Genomic DNA, 23,632 nt, shown 5'->3' with positions numbered 1-23,632 from the left:
ATGCAGAAGAAGAATAGCTGTGGCCTCAGATATCACGTGCAGGCATCTTGATGTGACGCCACTCGGGCTGCAGTTTTGACGTTCACTTTTAAGGCCGGACTACATGCTACGATTTATCATGCAATAAAAGAATCATGCAAGACGTTCGTCTTGTCGAGTGTCTACACAGTTCCGTCTTGTTACCCTTCTGTTTCCTGGCACCCATCATGGAAGAATTAATTCTGTGGTCCGTCTATGCTAGTTGCATTGCACAACACAGTGTGGAAGTAAACGTACATCGATCAAGATGAAGTAGAGAATGGCTGTTAAAGAGAGATTAATTTTTCCCGCGTGAAGCTACTACGAGAACTACGTGATGGAGCCGGAGAGTGGCGTAATTACTTGAGGATAGATGTTGAGACCTAATTGCCATTGGTTTTTTTTTTTTTTTTTTTTTTTTTTTGCTTACGTCGCGCCGACAGAGATAGGTCTTATGGCGAGGATGGGATAGGAAAGGCCTAGGAGTTGGAAGGAAGCGGCTGTGGCCTTAATTAAGGTACAGCCCCAGCATTTGCCTGGTGTGAAACCACGGAAAACCATTTTCAGGGCTGCCGACAGTGCGATTCGAACCCACTATCTCCCGGATGCGCGCCCCTAAACGCATAGCCAACTCGCCCGATTAACTGCCATCTGCCGTATTTAATGACGCCTTAGTTTTCCTTTAAACGCTGAAAACATGTCTCAGCAGACCAACTATGGTCCCGATACTAGGAAAAAGGTCAAATTAAGCAACTTCCTCAATTGTGCAGAACGTTGAAGGGCTAAAAGTTCCGGAAAGGTTACAAGTTGTGAGTCTTGGATAGCTCTATCACTATAAAAACAAATTTTAAAGGTCACTTCCGGTCTAAATGCAGTTCTGGAAAAACAGCTTAAAATCGCTTTGTTTCTTTACTTGTTTTCTTTCCGATTGAAATCCTAGCCAAATTATTTACAAAAAAATTTCTGTAATGTGTTCCTTCGTTAAATACCCTTAGGCGATTTTTTTAAAAATTTTTTTGAAAAATGTCCCCACCGAGTGTAGTTATAAGGGCTTAACTGAAATTCTGCATTCACTTGCATTAGCGCTACTAGTGATAGAAAAGGGCAAACTGCTAATCGAATCGATCGGATAACAATGATTAAGAAAAGAATTGTAATTTTTAAGAATAAATAAAGACTTATTATTCTCGAACTCTATTATATTTTATTTACCTGAAATTCGTAGCTCGTATTCCTAGTATGTTTTCAACATTGACTTGCTTAATTGAAGGGCTAAAACGGTGGGTTTATTTTTTTGTTTTTTTAAATATCTCTTTGTTGACTGATACATCTACATCTCCTTTTATTTTTCAATCATGGCCTCGTACGGCTCGCTCTCCTTATGGCGAGGAAAACTGCGATACAGCTCTATAAATTCACAAGAACACTGGCGGAGATCGGACACATGTACTAGTAACGTTACGCGATACAGACAACACTACTCGGATTATCCGTCAGAGGACAAAGAAATTGAACAAGAGGAAGATAGTCCAGACGATCCGCCTTGTATCAAATCTCTGAAATTCATCCTCTCGCTCTCAGTCTGTCGTCCAACCTCATTCCGTACGTTTTTCAGTGCACATGTTCCGTCTTGATACGATTTGTCTGAATCGGCAACACGTACGATAAACACTTCACAAAAGAAATCTGAACTGTACTGGGACTACCGAGGCACTGGGGATGGTCGAATGCTGTAGCTTCATTACACTGTTTAAGCAAAAGGCGTCTCCTCTAACATGTAACACCTCACCTCACCTCGGCAATTACGTCACCAAGAACAAGCGAATGCACTTTCTAATGGACTTAACAAGTCCGTGCCTAATAATAAATATAATCATTGCTATTACGGAAGGTTTCCATGACTAACACTCTAATTAAATTGTCCTGATAATCTAGAAGTCTTTAATTAGCCTTATGGTCGCGCTATCCTGGGCTCTGCACCGGATATGTCGACGTTATCGTTGTACTCTGTCATTCTGACCTGCGAGTATCACGTCAGTCTGTCACAGCTCGAAGAGACGATGGTATTTCAAGCAAAACAAGCTTGATGACGTACTGGACGGTTAATCGTGAGGTTAATAATAATAATAATAATAATAATAATAATAATAATAATAATAATAATAATAATAATAATAATAATAATAATTCTGTAATCAAACCTGAAGCAATACATGCATTGGAATAGCGATAGATCACTAATTAAAGCCACGGAAAAGCAAATATAAATGTGCCTCTAATCTTATGGTGGTTCATCCTATATAAGAAAATGTCTGCTTTCAAGAGGAGTTATTACTGTACGTCCAACCCTTGCCCCGCTTCTTTCCGGGGTCGGATATGAAGTGAGATGATAATAATAATATGGCCTCAGCTACCGTGTGCAGACATTTCAATTTGACGCCATCTGGCTGTCTGCTCGTCAATTTCGACGTTCCGTTTTACTCTAGACCTACTAGATGGCAGACAGAGTAAACCGCAACTCTCTTGGACGTCCATGGCTTAGATTTAATGAATTTTGTCGGGTAAACACCAAATGTGTCACCAGAGATCTTTTACATACCAACATCGTACGACATGGAGTGTCAAGTCCCGAATGGACTTTTTTCCGCCCTTCAAAAATCTGAGTGCCTCTGCTGGGTTTGAACTCGCTATCTTGGGATCCCGACACCGACACACTACCACTGATCCACAGAGGCAGCTTGAAGTTTATACGACCTTTCCTCACGTCAATCTGATCAGAGGAGTTACAGAGATGACATGAAATGAATGACGTGATATATGATAGTAGGAATGGATAGGGTGAAACCCGGTGCCTGCACATAGCCTACTCCCGCCGAATAGCACCAAGGGGTATGCTCCTGACTTCACACCCTCATCCGACGGACGAATCACCATGAACAGCATTATATGCCTTCACTCCATATGAGCACTGCGGTGAGGTTTGGAATTTAATCCAGGCTTTTGGCACGCAATCCAGAGATTAGAAATAATAATAATAATAATAATAATAATAATAATAATAATAATAATAATAATAATAATAATAATGTTCTTGTTTTTACGTCTCACATTTCTACCTGCATGGTCATCGGCGGCAGTGTGTTACAGATAAGATAAACAAATCAAGTTGGCAGTCCATGCAGTGTGGTGTGCCCCAAGGGTCGGTGTTAGGACCCCTTCCTTTTTTTTCTATTTACATTAATGATGTCTTCCAAAACCTAACGCACTGCAAAAACCATATTTACGCTGATGATGTACAAATGTACCTCCATACATCTCCAGATCTAATATTTTCGGCCATAGACAAAATCAATCAGGATCTAACATAGTTTTCTTCTTGGTCTTTGAGATGTGATCTTACGTCAAACCCAGCAAAAACGGAAGCCATCATCCTTGGATACCCGAAACTACTCGCGAAGGTCAATTGACCAGAGATTCCATCTATAAGGTTATGTAATACTAGCATACCATTCACGTCATCAGTAAAAGCCCTAGGCGTTACTTTCGATTATGACATGTCATAGAAAACCCATATTACGAACATCACCCAGAAAACATTTTCTGCATTGCACATGCTGCGCGGATATAAATACTTATTTCCTGAAAAGCTCAAGAAAATGCTGGTACAAGCTCTGGTTTTCCCCTCATTTCGACTTTTGTGACGTGATTTATAGAGACGCTGGGTGCAAGTTATTGACCAGATTACAACGTGGTCGAAATGCATGTGTGAGATACGTCTGTAACCTACGGTACTATGACCATGTAACTCCTTCATATAACCACCTAACTTAGCATATGCCATCTCCATAAAATCGTTAATTCTTCACAGCCATTTAACTTACGTCATATTTCAAATACCTATCTTCGTATCACAGTCTTAACACCAGATCTACTAATAATTCCATCCTTGCTTTACCTGCCCACAGATCTGCCATTCACCGTAATTGCCTGCCCTGAGTGGAACCTCCTTCCCGAAAGTAGCAGAGGGTTAAGCACTATTCGCACTTTCAAGGAAGCACTGTGGAGGCATTTTATGTACCAGTAAGGATAATCTGTAAACTTGATGCTGCTACTCACAACCATTCTACTGTCATGGATGTTCTGGTAGAAGATTAGTCTAAAATTCTTACCCGATCTGTTTTTCAAATGTTATTAAATTTTATGTACTACCCTCTTTTTTTTACATGTAGGATATCAGTTTTAAGAATGTATACTTTTATTATATCTAATTTATTTCATCTTAATTTAATCTTATCACTAATCATTCTCGTATTACTATTAACTTAATTAGTATTAAATCTATTATTGCAAAGTGATGCAATGTAATATATGTATATTTCAGTGCCTGGTTAGATGGAAGAGAGGGCCTGAAGACCTTAATCTTGCCGGGTAAAATAAAACGTTACTAACTACCGGTAACTGTTTTCTTTTTTTTACATTTTTCGAAAAGCCCATGGGAACAAACTTTTGGATGGCTGTTAATAATCATTTTGTTTATCGTGTGGCTTTTAGTGCTGGGAGTGTCCGAGGACATGTTCGGTTCGCCTGGTACAGATCTTTCTATCTGACATCCGTGGGCGACCTGCGCGTGTGGTTGTGAGTTGATGACAGTGAGGTATGGAGAGGCTGAAAGCCCGTGTCGGCATATAGCCTACACCTGTCGAATAATAGCAAGTGCTTAACGTCTCGACATGACGGACGGATCATCATAAACAGTGGCATGCCCTCACCCCATCGGAACACGGTGGTTTGAAATTGAATCCAGGCTTTTGGCACTCAATCTAGTGATTAGAAATTGTATACCACATCCCCTCCTCTGCCGACCAACATTCTAATGGTGATTTGTTTTTTTCCCCATCAAGGGGACTCGAAGAGACTAACTAACTACAGTGTGAGATCCACGCCAGAGATTATGGCCAGCAGCCGGGCATCGCTTTAGTGAGCAGGCTGATGCTACTCACGCAAAAGTTTCAAGAAAAAGAAAAATTGAGACCAATATGAACACCACGCATTACGTCGTATTTTTTGCTGTATTTAATGTTCCTGCTATTCCGCAAATTGCTTGTTTTTTCTTTTTTTTACTGTGTGACAGCTATTACATTAGTTCAGATGATGGACAGAGGCGCAATAACTGAAGATTAACACGAAGATAAATTGCTTTCGTTTGTACATTCCTCACACTGACGCAACAAACATTTATCAAATGTCTTTATGTGATCGTGAGTAATTATGTTGGTCGAACAACAATTTGTTACCATAACTTCTTTCGTAACCAGTCACGGAGTGTTTGGCCTTGTGGATGACTGCCAAAAATCTAGCTAATTTGTCAATAGAGCATTATAAAGGCGTAATCTTCAAGAGACCCGGATTACAAATAACCCCGCAAGCAAGTAGTCACAATTTTGTTTGCAGTCAGACAGACAAAATGTAGTTATCAGCAATGTACAGTGCAAAAACCATCACGTTCGGGCCGAGTAACACAGACTGTACAGCTCAGTCGCGAGGCTATTCCCGCACCTCTGCTTCTCGTAACAGTAGAGCGAAGTGTGGGGCGGGGACACAGACATTTATAGAAAACAAACAAGTAATATAGTAGAGGTAGAAAAGTACTGAAAAAATATCTAAGTATTATTACCATGAGCAATCCAGACCAGAAATTTGTAATTCCTTTAAAAGTACCCGATCATGGGTACGTTCCGTGTGCCTTTTACTTTACGTTTCTTAAGCTTTTCCAACAACTTTCTTAAGGTGGAAGTAGCATCTTTAGAACAGACACTCCTCGATTACACATGTGGGCAACTAAGATTTTGTCCCATCATATACCAATTGCGCTTCTACGCGATGCTGCGCGGGTCGCGACTGCGTGCTGTGGCGCTGAAACATCGGTTAGCTGCGTCAAATGACATTGTGTGCGTATTTCCGCCAAGTATTATTTTAATATTTAAAGAAATTAAAGGAAAGGATTAGGTATTGAATAACAAGTTTTGTGCAAATTGTTATTATTTAAAAAATAATTCCTACAGGTGGTGGTGGTGGTGGTGGTGGTGGTGGTGATTATTGTTTTAAGAGGAAGTACAACTTGGCAACCATCCTCTATATAACACTAATCAGAGAGGAAAAATGGAAGGGATCCGACACTTCGATCGACCAAAGGAACACAAGGGCCACGACGGTCGTGAAAATTAAAGACTCCCTAGCCCTCGCAAAGCTAATAGCGCCGGGGTCGGAAAAGAACAAGAGTCCACCATGGAAGGTCGGATAGGATAGACGAAAGTGAGGAGCCTGGCACAAGTAAGTGGAAGCAATGCCAGGACTCAGCTAAGGGCCCCGTGATAGCCAACCCACGCTCCAAAGTTCAGAGCAAGGGATACCGTGGGTGTTATTCTACCGACCCATCCCACACGGGCAAATAATTCCTACAGTTACCCAGCTCCATAGCGGAAGTCGCTTAAGTGCGGCCAGTATGCAGTATTCGGGAGGTAGTGGGTTAGAACCCTATTGTCGGCAGCCCTGAAGATGGTTTTTCGTGGTTTCCCATTTTCACACCAGGCACATGCTGAGGTTGTGCCTTAATTAAGGCCACGGCCGCTTCATTTCCACTCCTAGCCCATCGTCGCCATAAGACCTATCTGTGTCGGTGCATCGTAAAGCAAGTTGTAAAATCACTGGTGGCGCGGCCGTGGTGTTTTCGAATGAAGAAGCTCTTATTATTACGTAGATGATTCTATCAGTAAGGTATTAAGGATCTCGTCATGTCAACTGTTCTCAAATGTATTTCAATTCAACACAAAAACAGAACAGAGATATTTTCATTTTCCCTCATGACCCTATAACCGCATATAATATTAGTTTTACCGTCCAAGCACTGATTGTTGAGGCTGATGGAAATATGGGCCGAAGTTGAGAAGCGAAGTGTGATGCTATTTTACCATTTCTAAAGGGTGCATCAGCACCTCAAAAAGTCGCAGAAAACTACGCGAGTTGTGAATATGCGTTGTATTGGTGTACGAAAACACTAGGCCACGCTGTCACTAACACGCGTTGAGTCCAGGACCTAAGACCTAGGGAACGTTTTCATTGGCGAGGCACCTAGAAGGTAATGCCTTCTCTCTTGCCAGGTTGAGTCCATACATGACATCAACTCACCTTTTGGGCTATTCTGGAAGAGCGAACATCTAAAAGGACAGCGGTGTTCAGCAAGCAGTCATGTTTAAACGTCAGACATTTTACAATGATTCCTTCTACTTATGCGAAGAATGATGCCTTGCCATACCGTTAAAACAAGTATCAAGACAAATACAGAGAGAATGTATTTACGCAATAACAGCACCTGCTTCCTCATTTACTGAACCACCGTCGTAGATATGTAAGTTGTTCGATCTAGACTTCGCACGGACACAGGCAGATCTTAAAGCGACGATGGCACAAGAAAGAGGTAGAAGTTAGAAGGAAGCAGCCGTGGCCTTAATTAAGGTACAGCAACAGCATTTGCCTGGTGTGAAAATGGAAAACCACGGAAAACCATGTTCAGGGCTGCCGACAGTGGGATTCGAATCCACTGTCTGCCGAATACCGGATACTGACCGCACTTAAGCGACTAAAGGTATCGCAAAGACCGTAACATTTCTCAAGCGCAAGTTATCAAATAATAATACCGAAGTGAAATAGATTATACCAAAACTTAATTTATTTATATCAGTAGTTAAAATATTCAAAACGAGAACATTTTCATTTCTAATTACCACGATATGAAACACGCCAAGCCTTGGCTGCTACAATATTACCGCGATGAAAGTTGTGTACAAGGGAACAGCAGGGCTTTTAATCAATATGGTTTCGTTATTTAGACAGTTAATCAAAACAATCACCAGGACGATCAGTGCTAATTTACCTTCCCTAAGATAATAAAATAGGTGTGGCGTGAAGGACTCCGTTAAAAAGGCGGATGTCTCGCCATCTGGAACAACACACGCTAAGCACAGAAAGCGGAACTGCACTGTGATTTCTATAAAGTTGTCAGGGAGTATATGTAACTTTGTAAGCAACATACTACTACTACTACTACTACTACTACTACTACTACTACTACTACTACTAATAATAATAATAATAATAATAATAATAATAATAATAATAATAATAATAATAATAATAATAGACTAACAAAGAGAATCGTCGAATTCTTCAGGAATAGGAAGATAGAGCTAAAATTGTTTCCAGAAGAGAAGTTGGGCTTGACGAACGTGGGGCTTCCGGAAGATATCATGGACAGAAATCGATTTAGACAACTTGTCAAAAAGTTCCGTGGTTTCAAAGAGAGTCGGGAAACACTAGAGAGAAAAGAGAGATCTATACAGAAGAATAGACGAAGGGCGTGGGAGAAAGGGTGAAAAAATACTGGCGGAGAATGAAGGCAGAGACGGCTAAAAGTACTGCACTGTCAAAAGTGGTCCATAGACGGCCGAAACAATAAATAAATAAATAAATAAATAAATAAATAAATAAATAAATAAATAAATAAATAAATAAATACCTCATATTTTACGGGATACATAGAAATGACGGAAGAATCAAGACTAACAAGCGTAAAAAAAACATTAACCCCATGGCATTACAGCCCTGAAGGGCGTTGGCCTACCAAGCGACCGCTGCTCAGCCCGAAGGCCTACAGACTACGAGATTAACAAGCATAATGCACGGAGCCAAATCATGTAAGGAAACAGTATCACTTTGATACAAATAGGTCAAACAAGATCTTTAACTTTCAACGTCTCAGGAACATTCATAGCCGACAGAAAAACTTTCCGGAAAGCAATTCAAGAAAAATCACAAATCGAGTTTAGGACGGGGTTGCCATGAAAGAGATCAAAAATAATGTAACCAACAACAAAGCCAAAGAAAGAAAGAAAGAAAAGAAGGAAGGTGGTGGTGGTGGTGGTGGTGGTGGTGGTGGTGGTGGCGATTGTTTTAAGAAATACACCTAGACCAGTGGTCCGCAAACTTTTAATGTCGCGGCCCCCTTCTGGAACATAAAATGCTTAAGCCCGTCTTTATTCTTCCTTGCTCCAAATTATTACTAGTGTAGTTTGCACAAAAATCGGCACTTCAGAACTTCTCTTCAGGTCTATATAATAATAATAATAATAATAATAATAATAATAATAATAATAATATGGGAGACGGGGTAACACAGTCACTTCATTGCTAGCTTCCCATCCGGACGGCCGAGCTTCCAATACCTGTTACACGGGGTTGAGATTTTCCACATGAAAAATTATATGCATTCAGGTGGTGGTGGTGGTGGTGGTGGTTGATATTGTTTTAAGAGGAAGTACAACTAGGCAATCATCCTCTATATAACACTGATTAGAGGGAAAAGAATGGAAGGGATCCGTCACTTCGAAAAATGAAGTAACGGACGAAGAAAGGCAAGGGCCACGAAGGGCGTGAAAATAAAAGGCTCCCTAAGTCTCGTAAACCTAATAGCGTCGGGGTCGGAAAAGAACAAGAGTTGACCAAGAGAGGTCGGATAGGATAGTTGAAAGTGAGGAGCCTGGCACGAGTAAGTGGAAGATTGCCAGGACTCAGGTACGGGCCCCGGGGTCGCCAACCCACGCTCCAAAGTTTAAAGCCTCTGGAGCCCCTTTTAGTCGCCTCGAACGACATGCAGGGGATACCGTGGGTGTTATTCTACCGCCCCCACACACAGGGGGATATGGATTCAGCAAGGGCACCTGAGTGTACCTATATTTATGCACGACCATGAAACAATTGAGAACTTTCACTTACACTAAAACTAAATAATATCTTAAAATCACAGCAAATTTCAACAGTTTTATGCAAAATAATCTTGTAATTGTTTTACCCAAAAGGCAACAAAGATTTCATATCTAACTGGTAAATTTTAATGGTTGCATGCGCAGTAATCTGGGGATGAGCAAACAGTTCACTTCACTTCAGAAACGCTATCACTAAATCGTTCTTCGCTAGTTCGCATCTATGTTGCTTAGTTCAATCTGAAAGCTTGTGAATGTTAATAACGTTACCGAAACACGAAATATCACAATATACAACACAAAAATGTCTTCGCTAAATATGAAGTATGAGTCGCATCATTAACCCCCACGCCCCCTTACTTTGCGGTAACCATCTTCTATACAACATTAATCCGAGAGAGAAAATGAAGGTATCGACGAAGGTAAGACTAGGGTTACAAAGGGCTCGAATGGTCTAATACCGTCAGAGTCGGGAAAGAACAAGGTCAGATAAGAAAGATGAAACTGAGGCACCTGGCACAAGTGAATGGAAGCAATGCCAGGACTCAGCTAAGAGCCCCGTGGTCGCCAACCCACGCTCCCAATTTGTGAGCCCCTGGGGCCCCTTTTAGTCGCCTCTTACGACAGGCAGGGGATGCTGTCGGTGTATTCTTCGTACTGAAAATGAAAATCCACAGCCAGTTTACAGTCATTCGACCGGGTCAGGAATGGAATGAATGAAGGAGTTGTGCCGGCTGCCGAGGCCTGTCGCACTTTTCTGGAGCAATGATTACTGACCAACATATGAAATGAAATTACATTGAAGAGTGTCGCTGGAATGACAGGGGAAACCAGAGCACCCAGAGAAAAACCTGCTCGCCTTCGCTTTGTCCAGCACAAATCTCGCATGGAGTGACCGAGATTGGAACCATGGAACCCAGCGGTGAGAGGCCGGCGCGTTGCCGCCCGAGCTACGGAGGCTACTTACATCCGTGCTACAATCACTAAACACTCCTATAACCTGTAACCTTTATTTACGACCTCATTAATTTGATTTCCCCACAAAATGACCAATGACTCTTTAGACCTTCCACTTTTTACGTCCATTATTATATTTTTGCAAGCTCTTACAGATTTAAATTATTCAAGGAAGTCTTTACACTTGTTTGGGACACACCGGATTTTACTGATGGGCTCACTCCTGGAACGACGCGACAGACATATTCTACGAGGAATCTTCAGTGGAAGACTACAAACTCACCTGAGTAGGAAGACTTTGACGTCTCCTGCAGCTTGAAGGTGAAGGGGATGTGAACTTTCATCATCTTCATCTGCGGGATCTGAGGCTGTACCTGGTGTACGGAACTTCCGAACATGAGGTCGTCTCCGTGTAGTCGGAACACCATCATGTTCCTGGAACAAATACAACAACACATTAGTTTTGGTACAGTTGCATCCTATCTCTCACTACCTACTGTAAAATCGTGTCGTTCATAGCGTTAACCGTAACACGAAATGCAAACCGGCATAAGAGACAAGAACGACCTTGGGTGTCCGTAAAATCTCATATCATTTGCACGGAGAGCATAGGTAATGCCTATCTCCGCCACGTGCCTACAGTCAAGGTTTTACGTATGTACTGTACTTGTGAAACATACATAGAACCTACCACAAATAAAGAGGTTCTAGAGGCCATCCGAGATGCAAAAAGTTAAGAAAGCTTCCGGCACCGATAATATATACAATGAACACCTGAAACAAGCAGTCTGAGTCTTCCAAAAGGTATGGGCAACCATGATGACGGAATATCTAGTAATGGTATACATTCCAGACGACTGGTGATAGTCCAGAATAAAGATACGGGAATTGCACTACGAAGCACAATGTACCAAATATTCAAACAAGATTTTGACAGCACGACTCACGAAATTAGGTGAAGACAAAATACCAGAACCACAATTTAGCTTCCCGAAAAGGCAGATCTACTATACAAGTAATATCACGTCTCCTCACAGACATCAATGAAATGAAATGGCGTATGGCTTTTCAGTGCCGGGAAATCCCAGGACGGGTTCGGCTCGCCAGATGCAGGTCTTTTGATGTGACTCCCGTAGGCGACCTGCGCGTCGTGATGAGCATGAAATGATGAAGACAACACATACACCCAGCCCCCGTGCCAGGGAAATTAACCAATGATGGTTAAAATTCCCGACCCTGCCGGGAATCGAACCCTGGACCCCTGTGACCAAAGGTCAGCACGCTAAGCATTTAGACATGGAGCCGGACACACATCGATGAGGCACCGAAACACCCCAGATTAAAACTGCATACAGTTTTTCATCGGCTACACCAAAGCATTCGACTTCATCAATAAAAAATTACTGACACGGAGTACGGCGCCATGACTAAATGGTTAGCGTGCTGGCCTTTGGTCACACGGGCCCCGGGTTCGATTCCCTGCAGGGTCTGGAATTTTAAGCATCATTGGTTAATTTCTCTGGCACGGGGATGGGTGTATGTGTTGTCTTCATCATCATTTCTTCCTCATCACGACGCGCAGGTCGCCTACGGGAGTCAAATCAAAAGACCTGCAGCTGGCAAGCCGAACATGTCCTCGGACACTCCCGGCACTAAAAGCCATTCGCCTTTTTATTTCATTTTACTGACACGAAAGATGGAAACAATAACTGGGAAAGAACACTACCTAACGAAAATAATCGTGAACATTTTACACAACAATCACGTAGAGATCGACGACGTATCAGAGTATCAGGTCACATTGAACAAACAAATGGCGTGCTTCAAGGAGACCACCTGGGTCCCTTACTATTTAATATAGCAACTGCGGATATAGCTGAAACTATTCCAATAGATAACACACATTTACATTACATTATATTACATACATACATACATACATACATACATACATACAGGGTGGTGGGAAATAACGTGAACCGGGTACATTAGCGTTATAGGATTGGTCATACTTATGATTTTTTAAATAATTCTATATCTCATGCCGTTGTTATTTTATCAGCCGCTGAAGTTAGCCAATCCGATCACGTTGAGAGTTACGCCGAGAAATCAGCATCAAACAGATCGCAGCCTACTTGCTGTGACGCGATCCTGTCAGCTCGGAGGCCCGTGTTCAAATCCCTCCCCGGGTGACGATTTTCTTTATTCGATTAGTGCTCTCAAGCCGGCGTTAAGCCACGTACAGATTTAGCAACACCGCCCCGCAATGCACATTGTGCGCAATTAAATATTTATGATTATTTGTGAAACACAATGTGGAGGCCTTGGGAACGTACTGCAAGTGTAATGCTGAACAACAACCTAAGTGCAACAGAAACTAGTGAAACAACACAAAATACACATGACAATGGTTTTATGCTTTTTTTTCTTTCTTTTGCTTTACGTCGCACCGACACAGATAAGTCTTATTGCGACGATGGGATAGGAAAGGCCTAGGAATGGGAAGGAAGCGGCCGTGGCCTTAATTAAGGTACAGCCCCAGCAGTTGCCTGGTTTGAAAATGGGAAACCACGGAAAACCATCTTCAGGGCTGTCGACAGTGGGGTTCGAACTCACTAACTCCCGATTACTGGATACTGGCCGCACTTGAGCGACTGCAGCTATCGAGCTCGGTAATGGCTTTATGTGAACAGGCTGTTTACATAATCACAAAGCGAACCGGGAGTTAATGTTTCAAACGTGTAGACTATAATACAATAATTCTGACACCTCCACAGCCCAAACAATCTAATTTAAAACCGACTACTTGCTCCAGTTTTAAGTGCCTTCGACCTGGCATTCTACAGTCGAAACTCGATATCTCGAAGTTCCATTCCTCGAATTTTCAGTATCTCGAAGTAACTTAAATTTCCCGGCCAACTGTCCCATTCTTCACGTGTATTTATTTCTCTATTACTCGAAATTCGGTTACACAAATTTCTCGATTTCTCGAAGCAAACATTTCCTCCCTTGAAGCAAAAAATACTCTAACTCGAATTTAGTGCAATATTAACTGTGCAATACTTATTTGTGGTTTGTTAAAGAAAGGGTTATAATGATGCTGTGAGCTAACATGACAGAAACAGAAAAGCTAAAACGGAAAATCGGCGAAACCTCGCTGTTTCTCGGGTGTGAGTTAATTACTGGTTACGTAAGAAAGCAACCCCCGAAGTCGCGGATGACACGCTCCATTTACGAATCTCGGCTGCGTGGTATTGAGGAGAAGTTTCAACGTGAAGGGAGGAAAGGTTAACAGTAACAAACAGAAGAGACTAACGGATATGTTCCAAAGATTTTAACGGAGGTATGTTTCTTGTTTCACTACTGTATGTTATGATTAAACGGATGCCGTAAAATAGAGTTCGTTCGTATATTTTTAAATACTGTTAAAAATAATGTATTCAGCATAAGCCTACAGATACATATGATTCAATTATATACTATACATGCTTGTGTTGTATGTTGGGTATTCAGCCCGAAGGCTGGTTTGATCTTCTGCAGCTCCGCTAACAGCTGTCATAAATCGCCTAAGCGTCACTGAAGAGGCGTACTAGGGAAATGAGGAGTGAGGTAGTTTCCCGTTGCTTTCCTCATGCTTAAAACCGGTATTCTCTCTGTCTCGAAATTCCGATAACTCAAAATAAAATTTAGCTCCCGAGGTGATTACAAATATCGAGGTTCCACTGTATATCCTTAAGATTACCTGCTATCTGCTTCACTATCGGTAGGAAATGTGTTCAATTCTTCTACAAAACACGCCGGCATTTCTCGTCACTGTTCTTTTCCAGGACACTGCGCAAGAGTAACGTATAGAAACTTCTAACTCTTCGATTGCTTCACACGGGATGGTGGCGTTGGTTAATACTTCAAGGAGAACTGTAAGGGGACAATCAAGTGAAAACGGTTTAGTAGAACGTTATTTATTTATTTATTTATTTATTTATTTATTTATTTATTTATTTATTTATTTATTTAATCAGTTTACTCTCCAGGTTTGGTTTCTCCTCTGATCTCAGCGAGGGATCCCACCTCTACTGCTCTATAATAGTGGTGAAATGGTTACGGGAACGCCTCAATGGAAGATCTCAGAGGGTGCGCGTGGGAGAAAAGCTATCTTCTCCAGTAAACGTTATTGGGTCAATTCTTTTCATACTTTTCATGAATGCTATGCCTGATTCGATGAAATCGGAAGTGCGCCTCTTTGCTGATGTGTCGCAAGGAGATAAAGACAGAGGAGGACGAACTATTGCTTCAGCAAGATTTAGATACGATTGCAAAATGGGCGCGTGAAAACCGAATGAAAATCCACAGCGGGAAAAAGCAAGAAATTGAGTTTCAGTAAATAAAAATGACAGGAAAGAGGGATTACGAACTTGGGGGAGGGGGGTGGTGTTGAAGTTGATAGTTGTAAGTACTTAAGTGCTACTATTAGAAAAGACAAACTGGTCAGAGCTAGTGGAAAATGTAGTTAAGAAATCCTGAGATCGTTACATTTTATTATGCGGAATCTCAAGAAAGCTAATTCTGGTGCCAAAAGTAAAACATATAAATGTTTGGTAAGACCGTTTCTCGAATATGGGTCTGAGTGCTGGGATCCATACAGGGTAGGTTTAATAAATACCCTAGAAAAGTTCAAAGAAGAGCGACGTGTTTAGTAAAAGGGAATAGGAGGAATACTATTAACTGGGAAAGTCTTCAGTCTACAAGAACTAGAGCCTGAACCTCGAGCGGCAGCTGTGGATTTTGATTGAGATCGCCGACCTCATTGGGTCTTTTATCTCACTTTGATTTGGGGCTCTTAGAGCGTGGACATTTGGTTTTATTGGGTGCAAATATTTGTTATATACATTAGTGAATTCAAGTGTTCGCTAGTAAAATATTTAGTTTTCTAATGTATGTTTGCTGGAAGGGTCTCGGCTGGGCATGCAGTTTTTAAAAAAAAAAATTTGAAGGTAGTAGGGGAAAATTTTACTGTACAGTGTTTATGTACATAGGTGTTATGGATTGTAGTATTTACAGGTATTTACACTATTTACAATATTTACTATATTTACAAGGAGTTTTGTTTGGTTTTCTGACTACCTATGGGGTTACTGTATTTATAATATTTACATTGGAAATGGTTTGGTGTTTGGTTTCTGCTGCGTAGTTATTAATTGCTGGGTTAAGTTGGTGTATGTTATAAGGGGTATTGAGCTCGCCTGTGTGGTCTTTATAAGAGCTATACGGGAAGGGCTGCCTGGAGTAGTATTAGGAATAGGTTGGAACCTCCCTCGTACTTATCGAGAAATGATCACAAGCATAAAATTGGGGCCAGAAACCAGCATACTGATGTGGGCAAGTTTTCCTTCGTAAACAGGACCATAAGGGATTGGAATAACTTACCTGCAGCAGTCTTTGATAGATTCCCTTCCGGTATCAAATCGTTTAAGAAGATCATTAGTGCTAGTATCAAGCGAAAAGTAAAAGCTGTAAATGATGGACACTGAATTTGTCATTTTCTGCTGGATTTAGAATGTTAAACTAGTAGTACTGCTTGTAATATTTTCTCTTCATGGAATTGCTTGTACTCTTGTTTTTTTGCTATTTTGCTTTACGTCGCACCGACACAGATAGGTCTTATGGCGACGATGGGACGGGAAAGGCCTAGGAATGGGAAGGAAGCGGCCGTGGCCTTAATTACCGCACAGCCCCAGCATTTGCCTGGTGTAAAAATGGGAAAACATCTTCAGGGCTGCCGACAGTGGGATACGAACCCACTATCTCCCGGATGCGAGCTCACAACTGCGCGCTCCTAACCGCACGGCCAACTCGCCCGGTTGTACACTTGTTGTCGTAGTTGTCGGCCGTGGCCTTAAATTAGGTACCATGCCTGCATTTTGCCTGGAGGAGAAGAGGAATGCCACGGAAAAACATCTTCGAGGATAACTGAGGTGGTAATCGACCCCCGCCTCTACCCAGTCCTCTAACCACTTTTGAAATTTCGTGGCAGAGCCGGGAAAAGTAATCACAAGAACTGTTCAGCCATTTACCTCATTGGGTAATTAGATGATTAACCCCATTCTTGAAAAATCTTTCGCCAGCTGCATACGTCAACGTACGCTACAAACAGATGCCACCTTTGTCCCGGACCTGTGTACGATTTTACATCGTCGCTGGAAGTCCGGCCGCAGATGAAAATGTTCATCGCGTGTTTTCGATTCTCCTTGTGAAATGGTATTGTCTCTCAGGAGTTCTTTAAGGTGCCAGAAAATGCGAACACCTTCAAATACCACCGGGCTAAGCCATATTCATATTCATCTGAAAAGGAATGCCCCAAGAGGGGATACTGCTGTACACTTAACATATTAATCTTATTTCAGTAAAATAACTTATTTAAAAATGTCATGATAGAAAACGTGTGGTTTTTCCCTCTGGCAAATATTAAAAATTTCCAGAATCAGAAGGAACCTCTGATGTTGGCAACACTGATCTAGACTGAACTTGTGATGCACTTCACACATTTCAAAAGGGAACAGTCATTAATAACCGTTGCGCACCACCAATCAACATTATCTTCCTCTGCCCGAGATAAGGTTTCGACATGTGTTCTTGGGGCCTAATGAGCATCTATAGTTGGGCCCACGAGAGTTGAAGTCTGGCGTTTAGCGCCACCGGCGAGAAAAAGTTGACTAACGCTGCTCGAAAATGATCTGTTGCTATGGCAACGATAACAGCGATGCCACATTTAAGGAAGCTATCGCCACGTGGGTTGACTTGCTCTCAGTCGCTTTTGTGATTTTATTCGGAGTGGTACTGTGTTAGCTAATGCTGGTTTATGTCATAATTTAAGTGTTTGTTTCCTGAATATTATTATCGTTGCTAGTTTATTTTGTTGAAAGTAAATCAGTGGCTGGCTGTACAGTTCTGTTCTCTATTTAACATGTGCATTTCTTCAGGTTATTATCAGTTTAGTGAATATGACATTTCACATTTATCGGCAATGGCATTGATGAATTCTCTTGAGATACACTGACTGACAGAGCAAATGCAACACCAAGAAGGAGTGGTCAGAACTTTATGCCAATTGCAGGGTAGACTGACGTCACTGAGGTATGCTCATGATGTGAAATGCGCCGCTGTGCTGCGCACGTAGCGAACGATAAATGGGACACGGCGTTGGCGAATGGCCCACTTCGTACCGTGATTTCTCAGCCGACAGTCATTGTAGAACGTGTTGTAGTGTGCCACAGGACACGTGTATAGCTAAGAATGCCAGGCCGCCGTCAACGGAGGCATTTCCAGCAGACAGACGACTTTACGAGGGGTATGGTGATCGGGCTGAGAAGGGCAGGTTGGTCGCTTCGTCAAATCGCAGCCGATACCCATAGGGATGTGTCCACGGTGCAGCGCCTGTGGCGAAGATGGTTGGCGCAGGGACATGTGGCACGTGCGAGGTGTCCAGGCGCAGCCCGAGTGACGTCAGCACGCGAGGATCGGCGCATCCGCCGCCAAGCGGTGGCAGCCCCGCACGCCACGTCAACCGCCATTCTTCAGCATGTGCAAGACACCCTGGCTGTTCCAATATCGACCAGAACAATTTCCCGTCGATTGGTTGAAGGAGGCCTGCACTCCCGGCGTCCGCTCAGAAGACTACCATTGACTCCACAGCATAGACGTGCACGCCTGGCATGGTGCCGGGCTAGAGCGACTTGGATGAGGGAATGGCGGAACGTCGTGTTCTCCGATGAGTCACGCTTCTGTTCTGTCAGTGATAGTCACAGCAGACGAGTGTGGCGTCGGCGTGGAGAAAGGTCAAATCCGGCAGTAACTGTGGAGCGCCCTACCGCTAGACAACGCGGCATCATGGTTTGGGGCGCTATTGCGTATGATTCCACGTCACCTCTAGTGCGTATTCAAGGCACGTTAAATGCCCACCGCTACGTGCAGCATGTGCTGCGGCTGGTGGCACTCCCGTACCTTCAGGGGCTGCCCAATGCTCTGTTTCAGCAGGATAATGCCCGCCCACACAATGCTCGCATCTCCCAACAGGCTCTACGAGGTGTACAGATGCTTCCGTGGCCAGCGTACTCTCCGGATCTCTCACCAATCGAACACGTGTGGGATCTCATTGGACGCCGTTTGCAAACTCTGCCCCAGCCTCGTACGGACGACCAACTGTGGCAAATGGTTGACAGAGAATGGAGAACCATCCCTCAGGACAACATCCGCACTCTTATTGACTCTGTACCTCGACGAGTTTCTGCGTGCATCGCCGCTCGCGGTGGTCCTACATCCTACTGAGTCGATGCCGTGCGCATTGTGTAACCTGCATATCGGTTTGAAATAAACATCAATTATTCGTCCGTGCCGTCTCTGTTTTTTCCCCAAATTTCATCCCTTTCGAACCACTCCTTCTTGGTGTTGCATTTGCTCTGTCAGTCAGTGTATTTCTCTTGCAATCTCCCTCGTACGCTGTCGTGTTATTCATTTTATTATGGTACTCTGTGGAGTCCACTGAAAATAGACAGGGACGTGCCTCATACTCAGCAATTAATACACACACAACATCCCTCGGTCATGAAGGCAAAACAATTTTCGTTGTTTTGATACCTAGCGGCAAAGCGCGCACCGCTTTTTAATTCCATTCGTCAATTCTGTCAAAGTCTCGGCAATTCTTTGATCGACTAGAACAGGTTCTAATTCACTTTCAAGACTTTTGAAGTATTGAAAATTCTTTTGAAGTCGTGAATTTCACAAATATTTGATGGAGTACTAACCGAAATCGAATTTCAATCTGTTAGGTCGTGTTACGCTCATTAGATCTTTTCCAACAGAACAAAGATGACCTAAGCCACCATAGCTCAAGTGTGGGTTCGGATTCCACTGGCATCCAGTTGGCCATTTTTGTTCTGTACTTAACATCTATTCAACACGTACTATATGAACGTAACACGACCTAAAAGGTTAAAAGACGATTTCGATTACAATGAGCTCGTGGAAATCCAATATTAATTGAGTACAACAGGCTTAATAAACAACAATAAATCAGTCTCGCTCAAATTTTGGCGATAACTACCTGGACTTTTCCTTCTACGTGAGAATATTTTTCTCATCACAAACAGAACACACGTTAAAACAGAAACAGAACTGCCCGTGACATAACAATCATAACAAGTAGTCTGATTCCGGGTTATGAAACGTTCGATTTCAACAGACTGGAAAGTGAAACCAGCGCACCACGAGCCTTGCAGTCACTATATAAATCTCACTTTATGTACGTAGATGCTGTAACATGGGTTATACGAGCTTCGACCTTAGCCCCACGATATTTCTGTTTATGTATTTACTGTATTCAATTAATTATCTGACCTAAGATCCTAGGTTTGCCAAATGACATAGAAGAGTTCGCAAATTTTGATATAAAAATATGTTTAGAAAATGGATATCTTGAAGAGCAGACTTCTTAAGTACTACGCACATCACGTGCGGTACCGGTACAGTAAATGATACCAAAATACCGCTACCGAATACTTGGTAAGATGACAATTTAATCTTGTAACTCGAAAATCCACAGCCTTTTGTCAGTCATTCGACCGGGTCAGAAATGGAAAGAATCTAGCGGTGAGGATACGAAACGTGCCGGCTGCCGAAGCCTGTCGCACTCCTCAGGGTCAATGATTAATAACTGGTAAATGAAATGAAATGATATTGGAGTGTGTTGCTGGAATGAAAGATGACAGGGAAAACCGGAGAACTCGGAGAAAAACCTACCCCACCTCCGCTTTTGTCCAGTACAAATCTCACATGGACTGACCGGGATTTGAACGAAGGAACATAGTGGTAAGAGGCCGGCGCTCTTACGCCTGGGCGACGGAGTCTTTTACCTTTGCAACTTTCACCTAATAAATTAAAGAGCGGATTCGTATGAAATATATTACTGCAATGTTAATTCTTTCTATTGCCTAATTTTCCTATTTTCACTTACCCAATCTTGGAGTTCGAAAAGACATAAATAGAGAACGATATTAAAATTAGCATTTCCAAACCTAAAGTGATATCACTTGGGAAGAAAGATTAGAGGCTACGACGGCGGATCGAGAATACAAAACTGAAAATTTCTACAAAGTATCAGCAGAAGCGGATTTTCAGTGTAATAGGCTACTAGGCACATGCCTAGGGGGCAATACATTTTGACTAACACTATTTTTTTGTATGCTTTGAATAATCAGATTTAGAAATAATTCACTTTTTTTTTCTTAGACAACGACCACCCGAGTAAATTTACAACCGACACATACACACTAAATACTTGTCATTCTCAACCATTTTCATCATGACGGTTTTGTTTCTCGAGATATCGCTATTAGTTAACGGTATGTGGGCGACTCCTTCCTTAACCATAATCTCTAAAGAGGGGCGGCTTTTATGGCATCTACAGGTTTTACATTTTCTTGGAACATTGACAGTGCTATTTGGTTTACGTCGCACCGACACAGACAGGTCTTACGGCGACGATGGGAGAAGAAAGGGCTAGGAGTATGTAGGAAGCGGCTGTAGCCTTAATTAGAGTACAGCCCCCAGCATTTGCCTGGTGTGAAAGTAGGAAACCACGAAAAACCATCTCCAGGCCTGTCCACCACCTCCCGAATTCAAGCTAATAGCTACGTGACTCAAAGGCGTGGCCACTTGCTCGGTAAGTAAGTGTGCTAAGTATTTCGAATACAACCGTCATTTTAAAAGCAAACTCTACAATTTATAGGAATCAGTTTAAAAGGGTTGCGGAAATGTGAACAAACTGGGCAACTGCAGATAAAGACAAGATGTAGGAAAGCAGTGTTGCGCCACTGCCTCAAAACAAATAGTTGAAAATAAAGCGCATTTCTCCTGGCCAGAGAGAAGGCTGTACCTGCTAGCTGGCCCGCCCTAAGAGGAATTAAAACTTTTCATGATTATGCATTTCTCGTTAACACAGGCCAAACGAGCTCTACATTCCCTGGCTATCATCACAATATCAACAGGAAGCTCGATTCCAGAGAACAAAAGTGGAAGAAGAATAAAAATTAAATTTGGTTAAAACTGTGTCAATGTATGATTCCGATATCCTATTCATGACCAAACAAAATCCCATGGCGCAACAGCTCCGAAGGGCCTTGACTTACTAACTGACCGCTGCTCAGCCCGAAAAATCCTCTCGGCCGTTATTCTTGATTTTCTGAACCAGGGGCATTATTTCACCATCAGGTAACTCCTCAATTGTAATCACGCAGGCTCCGTAGACATCGCAACACTCCTGAGATCCACGAAAAATCTCTGGACTAGCCGCGAATCGAACCCGGGCTTCCGGGTAAGAGGCAGGCACGCTACCCTTGGACGAGGGACCCCACTGTGCTACTGTTTCATGATACAACCTGATTTTCAGACATTTTCAGTATCTTCCCTAAATATTAAACGCAATGCAAGAGAGACGAGATGGGCTAGAGAGAGGGCGTAACCCTCTAGGTGGCCCGCCCCACCCGTTCAGGGTGGGAAAGAAAAGCTTTTGATGATAATGATGAGACGAGATCAGGGACAATGGGAGATAATCCATGCTACTCTTTCAACTGATAGGGAATCTGCCACCAGGGCGACTGCCCTATAAATATATTGATTTATTTTGATAAGATCTTCATACATTGAGGAAAAGATCTGAGCGAGATTAGTACCGTTTTGCTGAGGTATGCGTCATAAAATGTAAGTCCTAATTACGTGTGTGGGTCCGCGTGTTTGTGGGAGCAACTCTCGAGACCTACCGAACAGGTTTACATGCAGTATTCACCGTTGTATACAGTACTAATCAACCGAGGAAGGTTTAGGTGTATGGAACATAAATCTACGAAGTAACGGAGCCGAGCAGTGGAGACTAAGTATGGAAGAAATGTGTATAAAAACCTCTACAAGAAATCTGCAACGGTATATATCTATCAATCAAAGACAGCAGTCAGTCAGTCAGTAAGAGTTCTTTAACATTAGATTTCGAGAATTGAGTAATCTTTATCACTTGAATAATCGTATTAGGATAAAAAGAAAACCTAATCTGTAATCTGCACGCACGCTTTATGAGTTAACGTCGTTTTAGGGAAAGCACAAGAACGGTTTAAATATCACATGGGAAGAAATGAACGAGGTAACAGGCAGGCAGCCCGAAGACCCTTGGAAATCGTCGCTCCAATAATAATAATAATAATAATAATAATAATAATAATAATAATAATAATAATAATAATAATAATAATAATAATAATAATAATAATAATCGTATGGCCTTGGTCCGGTTCTTTGGGTGAAAATGATCGGCGTATGGAATTCGATTTAGGTTTAGAGGGCCCCGGGGTTCGATTCCAGGCCGGGTCGGGTATTTAAACTGCGTAAGGTTTATTCCTCTGACTCGATAACTAGGCATTTGTGTTCGATTTAATACACACATTTTAACACGTCACAGTACCAACCACCACAGAAACTCGGAAAGCGAATACATCCCTCCATATAGAGTTGGCGTCAGGAAGGGTATCAGACCGTAAAACTGGGTGAAAATCCCATCAAACTCCGACCCCCATAAATTGGAATAAATGCCAAGAAGAATTAGAATAATCGTATAGTCTCGACTATCGTGTGCAGGCATTTTTAATTTGATGACATCTTGGCTGCCTACGACTCAATTTTGATGTTCTGTTTTACTCTACTAGATGGGAAAGTAAACTGGAACTCCGTTGGGCGATCTATGACTGAGGTAATTTTGTCGGGTAAGTATCAAATGTGTCATCAGAGATCGTACGACACGAATG

The 23,632-nt window shown here is 42.3% G+C and overlaps 1 protein-coding gene across 2 annotated transcripts in view; it reads right to left on the bottom strand.

Moving 5' to 3' along the window:
- Positions 1-23,632, bottom strand: part of LOC136876209 (cell growth regulator with RING finger domain protein 1) — a 464,094-nt gene that overhangs the window by 402,967 nt on the left and 37,495 nt on the right. For both annotated transcript variants that reach the window (XM_068229884.1, XM_068229885.1), the window contains exon 2: positions 11,074-11,225. In XM_068229884.1, coding sequence (XP_068085985.1) covers positions 11,074-11,225 — 152 coding nt within the window. The remainder of the gene's footprint in view (positions 1-11,073; positions 11,226-23,632) is intronic.

The sequence above is a fragment of the Anabrus simplex genome, chromosome 12 (assembly GCF_040414725.1).
Source record: "Anabrus simplex isolate iqAnaSimp1 chromosome 12, ASM4041472v1, whole genome shotgun sequence".
Taxonomy (NCBI): domain Eukaryota; kingdom Metazoa; phylum Arthropoda; class Insecta; order Orthoptera; family Tettigoniidae; genus Anabrus; species Anabrus simplex.
The sequence above is the reverse complement of the archived record's forward strand: the minus strand, read 5'-3'. Positions and strand labels throughout refer to the sequence as shown.